The sequence below is a fragment of the Maniola hyperantus genome, chromosome 4, assembly GCF_902806685.2.
Source record: "Maniola hyperantus chromosome 4, iAphHyp1.2, whole genome shotgun sequence".
Lineage (NCBI taxonomy): Eukaryota > Metazoa > Arthropoda > Insecta > Lepidoptera > Nymphalidae > Maniola > Maniola hyperantus.
In genome coordinates, this window is record NC_048539.1 from 9,869,639 (window position 1) to 9,887,133 (window position 17,495).

At 36.2% G+C, this 17,495-nt stretch overlaps 1 protein-coding gene across 2 annotated transcripts in view; it reads right to left on the reverse strand.

Annotated features, from left to right (window-relative positions):
• LOC117996882 (uncharacterized) overlaps positions 1-17,495 on the reverse strand; it is an 82,223-nt gene that overhangs the window by 30,267 nt on the left and 34,461 nt on the right. For both annotated transcript variants that reach the window (XM_069498367.1, XM_069498366.1), the window contains exon 2: positions 2,579-2,824. In XM_069498367.1, coding sequence (XP_069354468.1) covers positions 2,579-2,654 — 76 coding nt within the window. In that variant the 5' untranslated portion in view covers positions 2,655-2,824. The remainder of the gene's footprint in view (positions 1-2,578; positions 2,825-17,495) is intronic.

A 17,495-nucleotide genomic window follows, 5' to 3' on the forward strand; every position in this document is an offset into this window, starting at 1 on the left:
TGATAAACTTTGATGAACTTTGATAAATCCATACTAATGTTATAAATGATAAATTTATGTTTATCTGTTACCTTTTCGCAGCTCAACCGTTGAACCGATGTTAACGGAATTTGGTAAAGAGAGAGCTGATATCCAGAAGACGGATATTATATTAAGATACCTAGATTTTATACCGGAAATTGAACGAGTTCACACGGGATTTTAAAGAAAATATATCCATGCGGACCAAGTCGTATACATCAGCTATATAGTGTTTTCTAAAGCAGAGGGATCTTACGGTCGTTCACCAGGGTATAAGGTAAAACTACTTTCTCGGTAAATAGGCTACCGATATTTGACGCTCCTGTGTGTGTACCTACCTATAGTAAATATGGAGCCAATTCCCTACGTAAAATAGGATACGTAGATAGATTTATTTGGAACGTAGCTAGAACATAAAAGTAGGATAACGTACCTACTTAGTAAATTTTATGAAGTCTGGCTAAAGCGAAGATAATTTTTTTGCCGCGTCTTTCTTTTGTTTTGTAAAGATGCATGTTTAGCAACAGCTTTTATGCTTTTCTAGGTCATTGGGCGATTTGTGTACGAACTTATAAAATGGGAAAACGGGTAGTCAACAACTCGGGTCTAGTAACTTGAAATTTTGCTTGTAGGAGGGTCTCTCTCGAGTTAGCCGCTTTTTAGAAAAAGAACGGAAGGAATATGGATTTTCAGTTCAGTTCTTTTGTCAATGGAGATCAAATGTTTTACCCGTTTCTATAGTTTTCTTGGCTACGAAGGGCACTCGCCAATTTATGTTTGAAGCCTATGAGTAGTAGGTAAATAGGCCGCCATTTGGGCGACACACGTAGCAAGATGACACCAAGGACTCAATTTATTTAGTGTACGGGAAATGGGGAGGATCAAATGTTTTACTGTAACCTGAATATATCGGTTAGAGACGAACACGGAAATGCCTTTCAGATTAAAGTTGAGGGGATAAATTTTTGTTAAGGTATTTATTTCCCGACTGTGTAAGACTCAGAATAACTACCTGTAGAAGAGGCCATATTGCGACACTTAATGCTAGAGCGAGATAACTAAATGCATTAAAGCTATTATTAGAAAGTGACAAAATGATTATTTTTTGTCCTTATCACCGTGGCCACTTTTTTTGTTTGTCAAGATGTATTTGTATGTGAGATCTTGACAAACAACGTGAACTGAGGTTATGTTGACTCAAGTATTTTAAAGAAATAATTGATTTGTTTTGTTGTTTTTTGTTTTTGAAGTTTTTGTGCAATTGTGGGTTGCAGTATACTACAATAGCCGAAGCGAATGTAAAATAGAAGGAATAACATTTCACAAGTAAGTACCTTTGCTTGAGCGAGAGGGACTGAGGGGGCCACGCTAGTTGCATATCTGTAGGTGTACCTATATCAGTGGTGTAAGAGCTCGGCTGTAGTCTCATACAATGGGACGTGTTGATACAATCCAAGATGGAAGTGCGATAACTTGGAAGGGGTAACACATACCCATAATCAGTCCTGCAGCCCAAGTACATTGCGACACATTTCTCTCATGGATTTGCATCGATAAAGCTGCGAGAAAGCATTGTGACACTGATCCAGTGTTGGATGCATGCTGCTGCATGCCATGGCACCAGAACGCTTAATCTCTTGATTGGATTTGACAGTTGGGTGGTAATTACCAGATCAGCCTTAAATTTAAAGTTCCTAAATTTTGATATATAGTCCGCGACGCGCGGCTGGGTATGAGGCGCAGGGACATCCTGCACACCCGCACGTCACCCGGGCTCGCCCTTCAGCGTTCCCTCCCCGATGGCTATTTCGACCTGTCGCGTACTATAGGTACTTAGTTGGTTTTTCCTTAGCTTAATTAAAAGATAAACAAATCGCAGAGACCTTCTCGGAGAAACGCGTAAGCGACGCGATTTGATCGGTGCTTTCTTAAGGTCGATTTTTCACTCATATCGTGATATTTTAATTGTCAGTTGGCGGCTACAAAGTCGTATAGGCTGCGTATAGTGCACCTCTTCCAGCGAGAAGCTAATTGTTTACCTTTTCTTCAAGATATTCCTTATCATAAAGGACTGATACTTTTTTTTCTCATAGACCACTTTCAAAATTTAGCTGATTCCAGTGGACCCCCTGCTGCTACATTTCTACCATATTCCCAAAACTCGACAAAAAATGTGAAGATCTAACTATGGAAATTTGCGTTGCGGCTGAGTTTCAACCACGAATGGGGAGTTTTGTTAATTAATTAATTGATTGTGCTGTGAGTGGATGTCAAAAAAGTAAAGTTGGCCAATCAAAAAAGTGCAAGTCGCTGAGCTTCTTAAAATATTGTCTGCCTACATTAATAGGTAAAGTCAAGCCAACATTTTAGTTCCTCACTATCGAAAGCAGATTTTCGAGGACCCCCACTTACCGACGAATTGTAAGCCCCCATTTTTTGTCACGGTAACGTAGACGCCTTTCAAGTCTACCGTGGACCCCTGGGGGTCCACCTGGACCACTTTGGTAACCAATGGTTTATATGGATGGAGTTAAGTTTACAGTAAGAGGATACATACCTTGACACTGTGTGCCCCTTGCTATGAAGAGGAGGAAAGCAGCGATTGTCGCAAATCGCCAACGTCGCCGTCCCATTGTGTTCTTCTATTTTCACCGTATCATTGATACTTTTAGAATTAAATAGTTCGTCATGGAAAATACTAATGTTTCAATATTGTCTCTCGACTACATAAATATTCCATTTTTGGCACAATGTTATTTGAGCACGCTCGATCACGTGGCGATCATGCCGCCCGCTGTCACATCTGTAACAAAATAAATTGCATTTTAATTTTTGTTTGAAAATTGTATCATCATGATTAACCCATCGCCGGACCACTATTAAGCACGGGGTTCCTATTAGAATGAGAAGGGGTTTAGGCCACAGTCCGCCACACTGGCCCAGTGTGAATTTGCTGATTTCACACACCTTTGAGGACATTATTCTCAGACATTCCGGTTTGCTCATAATGTTTTCCTTCACTGTTAAAGCAAGTGATATTCATTTGCTTAAAACGCAGATAGGTAACTTAGAGGTGAAAATTTTGTGGTGAATACCCAGGATCGAATCCCCGACCTGTCGAAAAGGAGGCCGACGATGTCTTAACCACTACGCAATCACCGCTCTTCATATGCAGAAATGAAAATAGAACATCAATTGTATTATCGTAGGCAATTCTTGGATTGTTCGTTATCAAGGTTTAACCTTTATTTCATTATTATATTTATATTATTATAAATAATATAAACTGTCTGCAGAGTGCAGACTGATCTATCAACGCACAGCTGAAACCACTGGACGGATCGGGCCGGGCATGCAGATAGTTATTACGTGACATCCGCTCATAAAGGATTTTTTTAAATTCAAGCCCTAAGAGGGTAAAATAGGGGTTTGAAATGTATGTGGTCCACGCGGACGAAGTCGCGAGCATAAGCTAGTCTATGTAAGAATAGAGGTGTAGTAATGGCGAATTGCTCGTACTTATTTGTTGTTCTTGCTAATTAAAAAAGGTGGAGACAAAAGAATCGTTACAAAACTTTCATTTTAATTTTTTCTTACTCATTTGCTTTTGTATGAGGAGAATAAATTGTAAAAGTTTTCAAGATATAATAAACGAATAAAACAAAAAATGTGTCTGAGATTACCAGCGGTTTTGTCCGCTTATTTTTATCTTTGTACCTTTGCTTGAATATCTTCTTCTAAATATATAAAAGGAAAAGCTGACTGACTTACTGATCTATCAACGCACAGCTCCAACTCCAGTAAGTAGTTTCGGGTCGGACTGAAATTTAGCATGCGTAGCTAATATGACTTAGACATCCGCTATGAAAGGATTTTTGAAAATTCAACCTCTAAAAGGGTGAAAAAGGGGGTTCAAATTTCTGTGGCCGACGCGGAAGAAGTCGCGGGCATAAGCTAGTAATATTATAAATGCGAAAGTGGGGGTTTTTGTTGGTTTATTGGTTTGTCCTTCAATCACGTTGCAACAAAGCAACGCGCAACGGGTCGACGTGATTTTTTGCATGGGTATAGTTAAAGACGAAAGAGGATTTTTTTGCGGAAAATCATTACGGAAAATAAGTTCCCACGGTTTTTTTAAAAACCTAAATCTACGCGGGCGAAGTCGTGGGCATCAGCTAGTCTTCCAATAATATTCTTTTAGTATACGTTCAAATAATAAACCTTGCAAATTAAACGCGAACTAAGTGTTTGATTATTTTTTGTTCTAGTGATAAACTTTATTAAAATAGTAAGGTAATTTATGTTGATTTTAATACAAGATATGAGAACATAAATAGTTAAGGCCGCATTATCTACAAAAACCTTTATCCTTAAGGTCAAAATTTATCTGAACATTTCGTGGTTGCGTGCATCCCTACAAAGGATATCCGGGTTATATAAAATGTTACGACTCATCCTCAAGTAAATAGGCCTGGCTTGCTTCTCCCGTTATTGGAGCAAATTCCATTCAAAGTGAATAGCGTTATCCATCCAGTGGAAGTTTCGGATCCTTAATCAATAATTCCAAAATTGGATAGATTTAAGACGAGGCTTGAAGTGCTCGACACGAGGTGTCAGGGTTAATATGTACCTGAGTTCGCACGTAATGAAACTACTAATAAACTGATTAACTAGATTCTCCAATGTTAAATTGTACCGAGAGTTGAGACCAACAAACTGGCTTAGCTATATGCTATAAGCGTTCGGGTTACACCCTGTATGTAATACACTGTATATCTCATCATCATCATCATTGTAATCTCAATCTTTCGCCGGCCCACTATTGAGAACAGGTCATCTCTCAGAATGAGAACGGTTTAGGCCATAATCCACCACGCTGGTCAAGTGTGGATTGGCCTATGAGAACAATATGGAGAATTTTCAGATATGCAGGTTTGTCTCACAAAGCCATTCCTTAAATTGTAAATACAAGGTGCGTGCAAAAACAAACTCTTATTATTCTAAGCAAACTTCCTGGTCTATGCAATCTTCCAATGTCGGTATAAAGATATTGAAGGTAATTTAATATCACCTCCCGGAAAAAAGAAATATATTAGAATATTCCACATATTCCAAGTAGACAGCCGTATATTGGGGTTGCAAGTTGGGAAGATAGAGGAAATTGACTCGCAGGAAAATGCGCAAGTCATTCTGTACTTAACATTCACCTCGTGACCTTTCTAAATCATGCTGACTCGTCCTTATGCGTAGGTAGCCATCGACTGGAACCTTCAGTACCTACTTATATAAGAAATTGAGGATTTGATTTATTTCAAGACAATTTTCAAAGGTAGGTGACGGGAAGTATGTGGATGAGTAAGGCGGAGGACGGCATTTGGTGTCGTGCTCTCGAAAAGGTAGGTTAGCCTTTTCGATCTTTGACATAAGTGTCAAAATGTGGCTCGTGAACTGGATAGATGGGTGGAATTTTATATGGAAATCAAATATAGGCACCGCACTTTACTGGCTACAAAAAGGGTAAAGAAAAGTGGCCCTTGCGCGATCCCCAGTGCTCTCTATATAAACGTAGTTTGGTTCTCATTTGAATATTAATTATTCAACTCAAATCGTGGTGTAAACTTTGAAACTACACGTTTATTTACAAAAATTTTACAAACCAAAAACACAGATATTTGTGTCTAGAATGTGCCTAATTTTTTTTATAGAATATTCAACTGAGAACCAAACTATAGTACCCGGCAGGAAATATTGTACATCGACCTTTAGAAAGAGATAGCGGTTTCGTAGGGCGTTGTCTCTGTCGTTGAGACCGACAAAATATCACAAAGGTATGAGTGACAGAGACAAAGCTCTATGAAACTGAAATCTTTTTCTAAAGATCGATGTGCAATATGTACTGCCGGCTACTGTACGTTTGTATTGCAAGCGTTAGGGGGGCGTGCAAAGGTCTACATGGTTATTTTTTTTGGTACCCAAGCAAATTACATTTTGGTGGAAATGGCATAAATATTTTGAAGTAGGATAACAATGCAAAAACCGGAAGAGAAATCCTTCAACGCTTTCCCTATAACCCTTTGATTCAAGATAGTCATAAATCTTTGATTTCAGATAGGAAATAATAAATTTTGCTCGACGAAACGCCTAACGTTATTTTGCCTTTATGAATTTTATTGTTTCATATGAAGTTAGTAGAATCCTGTGTAGCTGATATTCGATAGTAGGACTACTTGTGTTGTTGTGTGCATAGCAACAATTTAAGCTTAAAAAATCTTATATTAAACGTTCCTCACATGAAACAGTATTAGGTCCGTGGATTAGGCGACTATATTTTCACACGTGGATTAGGCGAATATATTTAAATGATAACAAAAATATATATCTATAATGAACTAGAGGATGCCCGCGACTTCGTACGCGTGGATTTAGGTTTTTAAAAATCCCGTGGGAACTCTTTAATTTTCCGGGATAAAAAGTAGCCTATGTCCTTCCCCGGGATGCAAGCTATCGCTGTACCGTTAAACCGAGTTTCGTCAAAATCGGCTGAACGGATGGGCTGTGAAAGGCTAGCAGACAGACAGACACACTTTCGCATTTATAATATTAGTATAGATAAGTTATGCTAGATTTTCACATTGCTAGTTTGGTCCAGATTTATTCCGTTTATTTTGGAATTAATTCAACGTTGAAATCCAAAGCTTTATGAACAAAATTCAATAAAACCGGTTTCAACCGTGAAATATAATATTTTATTCACTGAGTGAAAACTATCAATGATTCGAGTAATGTAGTTCGTGGTAAATTAAGGTACTTATACAGGGAAAAAGTTTCAATGTTTATGACTTAATTACTCGTAATTTGTCAGTTTTAAACAACGTGTCAAAAAAATTTAATTGAACTTTATTGGAAATTTTTGATATGTACTTAGTCCGTACAAAATGACTCCTCGCGCGCCAAGAGGACAGTTTGTAGCACTATGCCAAAGATACTGATAAAATTATGTTTGAATAAAAACTGTTTTATTTCGGGCAGATATTTTATATTTTAAAGTGACTATGTATTTCAATTCCTAAAAACAACTATGCAAATAAAGTGTCCTTTTTACTCTCGATTCTCGATTAACTTCCTGCTCTACCTACGGCAAGCCGAAAACCGATTTTTCTAAGTGTATATGACATATTAATCTTTTAAGCTGAATTTGATGTTCATTGTACATTTCACAATCCATACTAATATTATAAATGCGAATATTATAAGTGTGTCTGTCTGTGTGTCTGTTAGCTTTCTATCCGTTTAACCGGTTTCAATGAAATTTGGTACAGAGATAGCTTTGCATCCCAGGGAAGAACATTGGCTACTTTTGATCCCAGAAAATCAAAGAGTTCCCACGGGATTTTAAAAACCTAAATCCGCGCAGATGAAGTCGCGGGCATCGTCTAGTAACATATAAAACAAAATAATAAACAATTGCATGCCTATCCTATCATAAAGGTATATTTAATGTTCCGGGCGCTCCCACCCTGTAATACGTGAACAGATACGTATAATACGCGACAGGTCGATATGGCAATCGAAGAAGGAACGCTCCGCACACCCGCACTAACCCGGTGCGGGTGAGCGCGGGTGACACGCGCGTGTGCGGGGTCTCCCCCCCCCCCCCCCCCCCCACCCCCCTCTTATACCCCGATTGCGATCTCAACCTGACGCGGACTACGCCTAAGGTTATTTTTTGGCGTTACGTAAAGACCGGTTCTACGGGATACCGCGCTTCTAGTGCTAATTCGAAACCAAATATAAAAAATTCATTCGTGCTATCATGGTCATTCTTTCTATATAATCGAGATATCTGGCAATGTTATTTTTCCTTGAAAACGTTTAAATGGCCTCCGCGCGTTCGTATAATGGCCGATCCGCAGCGTTCGTCGGTTTCGTGCATAGAAACTGTGCTGCAGGCCGGAACGCGCCGCTTTCACGATTTGAATGCCGTGACGTAAAACGCGTCACTACGTTTCTCTACGTACTAATAGGCACGTCCTAGGTTTATATTGTTACGTAGTGCATGAATTCTGTCCAGCAATAAATTCTACATCCTAGATTTATACGTAAATGATACCCAATTTGCCATAGTGGCAATAGGTGATCGTAGATTTTTTTTTATAAAGAGTTCCGGCAATTCTTGTTCTCCCCTTAAAGCTTAATCAAAAATTTTATAGGTTTTTGCAATAATTTCTGGGCTATTTCTAGAACGTGTCTACAAGTTTAGTTGAGTTAGATTAATAAGACCCAAACTACGTTTGTTTGGAGCACGCTACGAATAAACTCCTCTTAAGAAAAAGTCATATATTTTCACATTCGTCAGCTATGATATATTGCGGGCATAAAACGGACATCTAATTAAAGAGGGAGGAATTATGTATGCACACAATAGGCTTGACGATGTTTTGTGTGGTTCCATCATTAATTTCCTGGGGCCATTTAGCGTGCGCAATATTACATGACAGGCTAGGGTTGCTATTGTCATTGTGCTGTACGTTTATTTAATTTATCATTAGGAAGAAAGAAAAAGCGTTTATCTGGGACCCTAGTTATAGAAATAAATAGAGATAAATACTTCATTTGAAACAAGATACGTGATGTGTGGTATCAAAATGGACTCCACTGAGCATTTGTTATATTATATGTGGTGAGAGTACAGGCACAGCGCCAGGTAAATATTACATTTCCTACAAATTACCTGTGACGTGTATTTTTACCTATGGATTTGTATTGTACCCCTATTTTAGCGTTTAAACTATCCTGAGTGATTTTCATTAGGTATATACTATATAATATTATTATTATATTTTCCTCTATTTTCCGAATATTACGTTTTTTTGAATCCTTTCTTAGATTTTCTTCTTTATTTCTCTGTTTGTTTGTTGTTCCCAATTTTAATCAGTCTGTTTAGGGATGAATAGCTGGTTACGATAATTTATGACACGATTTATTTAAAATCATCGTGGTACGTACCTGCTATATCTACCTTATTATTTATTATACACAGTTATTGTCAGGACACGTGGTTATTTACGAATCGACTGCGATCAGAGTGCAGAGTAGATAATATTATCTAGATAGTACCTATAAGGATAACCAGGACTGAGTCACAGAAGAACTGTTAACCAGAAAAGTCCGTCTATCAAAGACAACCAAAGCACAGCCAAAGTTCCATCCAATTAAAAACTTGAGTCAACATTGGTTATCTTGCCCAATCTTATCTGTTGAATTTTGTTTTACTAAGTATATTTACCTACAAATTCGTTTCACGACAGTTTTTCCATTAACCAAGTCTCATAGGAATAGGTATCAATTTTCATTTATCACTGACATTCGAATACACTTTTATTTACGACAAACTGTACCTACATGCGGTGAAATATCAGATTTAAATTCAATGCCCTTGAGAAGTTGATAAAAGTGTTTGTCTTTTAGCCCTGAAATCTAAAATCTATTTAAGTATCTCAAAAGATAAAAATATTACACATAATTATGTTACATAACGTGTTACGCTTACGTACGTAGATATAATAATAATAATAATTATTATAATCAAGAGCGCTATAGCGATGCAAACAATTATCACTTTCTTATTTTCTCTAATTTATATTGTTTCCCTATTACCAGTAGTATTAAAGCTCACTTTGCAACCACTATGCCCTAAAAATATCATAATATAATTCTTCTGAAATCTTTCCTTCACGGACAGTTAGGCACTCAAGTCTGAAAGCACAAGAAATGGCAATAAGTACTTGTGAATGATTTCATTTTTTTTCATATCCGCATAATACGATATGCTTCAAGAATCATCTGGGTGAACGTATTTCAATGTTATTACAGATATCATATAAATAGTTCTGTTGTATTACTTCACACGGTTTTTGCTACGCGATGCAATAATAGTAGGTATTAACCTTATTATTTACGTAAGTCTATCTGTCTAACCCTCTATACATCGATATAAAATGAGTCTTTATCGAAGCCTATAGTCTATGATGTCTTCTAACGCAGTATAAGTTTTCATAGACACAAAGCAAGAAAAACTTTAAAAAAAGGATAGGTAGGTATGGAAATCAACTATTCAACAGAGGATCGGTTAACAAGTATGAGTTTTAAAATCCAATGTACTTACCCATAAATATTGGACTCATTAGATAATTGGTAATTATATAAGGTAAATTAACTAATAGAGAGGGCCAGCGCGTGCCAGACCTTCGTTATTTTATAAAAGCTGAAAGTTTCTCTGCGTATCTCATAACCTTTATATTATAAACAGAAAACATAAGGCGCAATATCAAAGTGAATGAAAGAGTAAAGAAACATAATAAACAAAGACGTTCTAGGTATGTACAGTTATTATCTGGTAAAGTTACAACATTAACATTCATACGATAGTCTGACAGGATATAAAATAGTATTTCGCTCAAAAATATTCGCAAAGGAAATTCCGGTACCGATCAATGATCTACTGGAATTGGAATAAGAAAACGTTACACACGAGTAACGGCATTAATATTTTTTTCCGACCAACATGCACGCGGCATGATGCACGTATGAACAACTATTCACTAAGATTGCTTGTGCACTGAACCGATCTGAATCCGAGAAAACACCTACTGCTCCAGAAAATTTCGACCGAAACGAATATCATTAGTGACAGAATTTGATCTGAATCTGAGAAAATTCGGTTCATTAGTGCTTCATTAATACTTTCTGGAATTTGGATCGGACTAGCAATCTAAGTAGGTACCTAGATATTCCTGAAAGGCCGGCTGTGGCTATATTATTATTACGTTACCGGGATAATATTTATTACGTTTATTTATGTACATATTTATGTATTTCGCAAGCAGTTTCATTTCTGAAAAAAAATAGTTTATGGCAACATCATTATTATTTAATTATATAGGTCTTCTTACTAAATGATGCCCGCGACTTCGTACGCGTGGATTTAGATTTTTAAAAATCCCGTGCAACTCTTTGACTTTCCGGGATAAGTAGCCTTTGTTCCTCTACAGGTCTTAAACTATACTCATGCAAAAAATAATGTCGATCCGTTGCTCCGTTGCGACGTGATTGAAGGACAAACCAACAAACAAACAGATTTTCACATTTATAATAGGGGTGATTAGGATAGATATTAATTCTCGTTATTAAAACTCGTATAATCCGGTTTTCCAGTGCTTGTCTTTGGCTCATAATGTAACGCAATCAATTTCACAAGACCCGTGAAAAAATAAAAATAAAAATATAATATCAAAAAACCGTTACTGTTCAGTTATTTTTGCGTCATAACTGTTGTACTTATTAAAAATAGTAAAGGTCTTGCTGTATTAGGTAATTTAGTTATGGAAAACTAGCTTTTGTTTGAGACTTCGTCCGCGTGATTTTAGATTCTTTATGATCCCGAAAACTGTTTGTTTTCCCGGAATAAATTATCGGTTTGCAGCTATATACTTGTGCCATATTTCGTTAAAATCAGTTAGGTAAGTAAAGAAATACAAACGAACAAATATACACTCTCAGATTTATATACTTATTAAGTAGATAGGTAGGTACCTATGTAGGCATAAACTGTAGGTAGATATTAGTTCTTGATAGGTATGAAACTTTAATTCAAGAAAGTTGGTCAGGGATGGATTAGATTAGGACAACTTTACTGAGGGTTCTAGTATTTTAATTAGGTACCTTTCTAGCATAGAGCGAAAGCAAGCTAAAATACGTTTTTCTTTATTAAACAGGCAAATAAAATATGATGATATCTAGGCACAATTGAATAATTAAAAGTATTTAGATGCTGTCCAAAATTACAATTAAATATTGCAAATACTTTTGTGTTCAAAATTCTAGATAACTAAGCTATTTCGCAGCGTGAGAAATAGGTACCTACACTAAAAACACGAATCTGCGAAATCCAACCAGTTTAACAATCAAACAGCAATAAAAGTCAATTATGGTATTTTTATCTCAATGACAGTCTTTCTTAAAACTAACATTAATTGCTAAGCAATGAACATTACTCAACAAAAGTATTGCATGCAGTAACGCAAGTCCGAGCGTGTCTGCAGCAGATTTAAATTGCCCCTATTGTGGGGTTATGAAATGTTCTCACGGCCAACTTATTGTCATGTGTGGGGCCACAGCTACGAAGGCAAGTGCAGACACGGCGAATAGACGCGAGTAATTGCTATTCAAGAGATTCGTAGAAGAAGCAAGGTAAACTGACATGACATAGCCTAAATCATAGTATGTAAGTCAAAGTTGCAGTGGACAGGGCCTATGCTTGTCATAGGAGCAATGGCTGTTGGAGCCAGTAAGTTCTAAATGGGAGACCGTGTTTTAGATTAAATGATAGAACTAGGTACTATAAAAACCGCGTATGAGTAAGAGTGGATACTGTGAGGCGCCGTCCAACAAGATGGATCGTAGAGTTTAGAGAGGTTAGCGGGAAGTGGCGGGATGAGGATTGCTAAAAACGGTGTGGTGAAACGGTGGAGCTTATGCTCAGCAATGGAGATCCATAGGCTAAAATATGATGATGATGAATAATTTATTGAAATATTAATAATAGCACACTACTTTTATATATGCGAGTAGCTTATACTTATCAAATACAGGCCACATTCAAAATATAAGCAGCATCTATTTTTTTATAAACGAAGGCTTCAAATAAAACAATCGTTCGCTTCCATTCCTCGGTTAGGTGTGTAGGTCTACTTTTTCTTAAGGCCACAAGCTCTTGCTCTTGGCCTTATGAAAACGTAGTGGCCACTTGTCAACTTCGCTGAATAAGAGCTCTGTAGAACTCAATGACAGTGTTTTACTAGCATTCGTATTTTTTCTTTTACTTTTATGGAATTAACCTGGAATTAATAGTCAATGTACACACTTACTTACACACACACCCACACACACACACACACACACACACACATCCACACACCCACACAATCATACACCCACACACATACGCATATACACACGCCATGTGAATTTTTATTTTATTCTATTTTATTTTACTTTATATCTTATTTTATTGTTTAATTTAGATTTTATTATTAAGTAATAGTTAGATACTCAATAATTGTATTGTAAATTAAAAAAGCTTATGTAACAGGGAAGGCTCTGGCTCCCATGACACAGTTTATACTTCTTTGGGAGCCAGTGGTCAAAGTCATGTGTCAAATCTTTTTTTCTGCAAATAAAGATATTTATTTATTTATTTATTTATTTATTTAATGTCAAGTAACAAAAACATTCACACTAATACTATAAATGCAAAAGTGTGTCTGTTTGTCTGTCAGTCTGGTAGCATTTCATGGCCCGTCTGTTCAACCAATTTTGATGAAATTTATTACAGAAACAGCTTGCATCCCGGGGAATGACATAGGCTACTTTTTATCCTAGAAAATCAAAGAGATCCCACAGGATTTTCATAAAACATAATCCACGCGGACGAAGTCGTGGGCATCACCTAGTTATGAATATAAGTCTAGCCAATTTACTTAGTTGATTATATATTTTTGCTCGCTTGCTTCGCCTTTCAAAACATGTTCGTCATCGTTCGTTTAGTGTATACCTTACACACCATAATTATAATTGTTAGATCTACGTAATTTTTTCTTGCAAATTGTTGACCAGCGCTATGGTGTCTAGTTTTTAAATCAATGTTTTTAATACAACTAGATACTTAATTAGTGTTAAACCTTCTTTGAGGTAAATTTGTAAGTTAGCTAAATCATGTGTATTACAGATTATACTGATAGATAGGTAATTAATTAAGGTATTATAGTGCTTTCCATCATAGTAATATTACTAAGGCAGTGTGATCAGTTTAAGCCTAGTCGAGAAAAAGCGAACAGTCTCCATAACGGGCTTTGTATCCGTGACGAATAGTTTAAGATTATTGTAACTATACAGTAAGCAATTAGCACGGGCCATTACCACCCACAAGGTCCTTACTTGCTAAGCTATGTTAAGGTCCGTTTGACAGATCGAAAACGTATTAACTAAACACAACTACGATCGTGACTATAACACGTTAATGTTTATTACTGACCTCTTTGTTGCCTTCAAAACTACTGTTATTGAATGATAAAATTTAATTTTCATATACTTACTATGTTTATAGTGCTACTTTAAATAGTTTGTTAACATCAATTTGTTAAGGTCAACGGTAAAGCGTAATAAACTAATTAAATTATTAAACTTTATTAAAATGACCAAATAAAGATTACACGAACTCGATTAATAAATATTTTTGGATTAAAACAAAATACATTTTAATCTATTTGACCCGTTTGACTCTATGTTGCAATATTATAAGAGTTGCATAGAGGTACAGACAGTACCTACCAATTTATCGAATGACAAGAAGCACGAAAATTTTGAGGCTGTTTGGTGGGATGTCTGGATACATCCCACCAAACAGCCTATTAGAAGTATACCTATTATATGGCACTTCTCTAACTACAAAGCAAATAAAAGTTTGGGTTTAGTTTATCTTTAAAAAAACTAAAGATATAATCAGTAGGTATAGTCCTTATAAAAATATGACATCACTTGAAATATAGGGCTTCGTACAGATCAATGGCGTACGATGTCATAGTGAAAAATGGTTTTTGCAAAATTCATCGCGCACTCCGCGAAAATTCGCATGAAAAATAGCTGTCAACGGCGTGAAATATCAATTGCCATGCATCAGAATGAATGGGAAACTGAAATTAATTGCAAAGGCTCCCTATCGAACCATCACTTGTTTGTTTTTTAAGTTAGGTAAGTACTACGTTTATGAGTTTTTTTTGCTGTTCAATACTCTATGTGAGAGCTCTGAGGGCTTATTATTTAAGAAAAACTATAAGCCCTATATCTCTGAATATTTGAAAATGATATCTTTTGGGTGTTTACCAAAACACGATTCAAACTTCAATAGGAAAATATCTGAAAGCTGCCCCAAATACTTGAGTAGATATTTACTTAAATATTTTTTTATGTATTTTTTTATTATGCAGATAATTACAATTTCCAAAACTGTTGCCTGCCTGCTTTATTACAATTTCTTTCTTGGCCACATTACAGTGAATAAATCTATCCTTTATCAATTTACAGAAGCTGCTACTAGTTAAGCTCTATATGAAACATTATTAATTATTATTTTAAATCATGAATTATTAATTGCATTATTTTATTGGATGGTTTCCAAAATGTTTACCATTCAATCAATTACTTAATTATTTATTATCGTATCGGTTGATGGACAGTACCCACGAGAAATGAATTCGATTTGGTATAGAAATAATATTTACTTAGAAGGCTAACATTATCTTTAAAAACTTAAGTTATTCTAAATTTGAAGTTGGTTAATTTACTTAATGAGAATAAGGGGGCTGATTTTTTTTCGCCAAAAGACCCTTAAATGAAGAATTACCTTGCAGTTTTTAGTTTTTGTATAGGTGATCTGTGAAAATGTCAAATTTAATCAACAGTTAAAATTATTAGCGATTAAAAAAATCGGCAGTCAAATGAAAAGGTTTGTTTTTGTTATCCAATTCTTGCGGTTAGAGTAAAAAAAAAAGATTTATCTCCGAATAAAAAGTGTAACACAAAGTTACACTTTGTCTATGTTTGTCATTGAATTTATAGCTTCTAAATTTCTCAATGGATTACAATGCTGTTTTCACCATAATTTAGAACATTTCAGAAGAAAGGTATATATTTTTAATAAGTAGAGTAATAAGTTTATACGTGGCCGAGCCAGGTGGATCAGCTAATATTGTGTAAATAAGTTGTCAAATAAGATGAATTAATTTAATTATACTCATGAAGACCCTTCTCAATTACCTGGCTATACCGTGAGCAATATTGATGATGTAATTAATAATACTACGATGACATTATTACAATGGAAATACGAATTGGACGGTCTATTTGGGGGTGGGGGCTATATAAATGTTTTCTACAGCTCTGGAAAGAAGTTTTTTTTCTTTTTAGGGTTCCGTACCTCAAAAGGAAAAATGGATCACTTTGTTGTCTGTCTGTCGGTGTGTCAAGGAACCTACAGTGTACGGGTTACATCACACAAAAAAAATTGTGGTCGAATAATTAGTATTTTCAATTTTAGAAGTAGGATAACTATATCTTATTTATTTTTATGCATCATAGTTTTTGAATTATCGTGCAAAATGTCAAAAAAATGCGACTGTAGTACGGATCCCTCGGTGCGCGAGCCTGACTCGCTCTTGACCGGTTGACAAGCAAAAAAGCAAGCATGTTAAGTGATTACTGCCGCCCATGAACATTTGCAGCAACAAACGAACCGCCAATGCGTTAACAGCTTTTCAGGAATTTGTTAATTCGACCCCAACTTCTCTGTGAATAAGAGCTTCTGTAAGTAGGTACCTACCTCTCATATAAAAAATTCAATGTGACCTCAATTTATTACCCTAGATATACTTTTGACTTTGGTACGCGTACGAAGAAAACAAACAACGCACAACTTTTTATATAGAAAGTTCGCCAGATAAATGTAACATTCTCGAGCAATTATTTGTGAATTACCCCATAATATGTTGAGAAAACTACCAAAAAAGAACTAAGAAAAACTATATATTATTACCAAGTGATTCAGAGCAGAGACAGAAGGATCTAATACCCTGTCATTAGAGCCTAGGAAAACGAAACACCTATCGGCTACGATTCAGCGACCACAAGCACGTAAATAGAGCGTAAAGGCTTAGGCAGACAAACCGCGTCAGCAGAGATGCGCGAAAGTCACAGTAAACGCATGTATGATAATATGATTGACTTATATAACTGTCTGAAGACAAATCATTGGTTTGAAATACGCCATACCGCAGAGCGCAATAACGCGACGAATATATCAGCGTGACTCTACGAGCACTACGCAATGTGCTTTGTGAACACTTTCATACAATTCCTTGTTTTGCATTTTTTTATTATAATATATAAAAGTCAGGTCACGTGTGAGTGATGACTGTGATTGTAAGTGATGATGTAGTCTTGAGTTCTCTACGCGACATCGTACCGGAACTTTTAATTACTTGAGGGCATAGCATTGACGGTAGGCTGATATATTACACAAATTGCCCCAGCTGAAAATCGAAACCAGGAACTTCCACTTATAAGACCACAGTGCTTACGACTGCGTCAGGAAGCTCGTCTTAAAAGGCGCGTTGAATTCGCTTTCCTCACGCGTTGAGTCTGTCCAGGCCTTAAAAATTTTATCGTTTTAAGTAACCGATCGAGCTATTATTTCAGAGCGCTGGTAAATACCTCAAGAGTTACGAGGGCGCTATCCGTTGCCAATGAGATACTGTATTGATTAAAATTCTTGGACAGAATTCGTTGGAAATTGAACCCAAATATTACTAGTATTTAGATTAATATTGCATGGTACATACATCTACTCGTGTGGTACATAC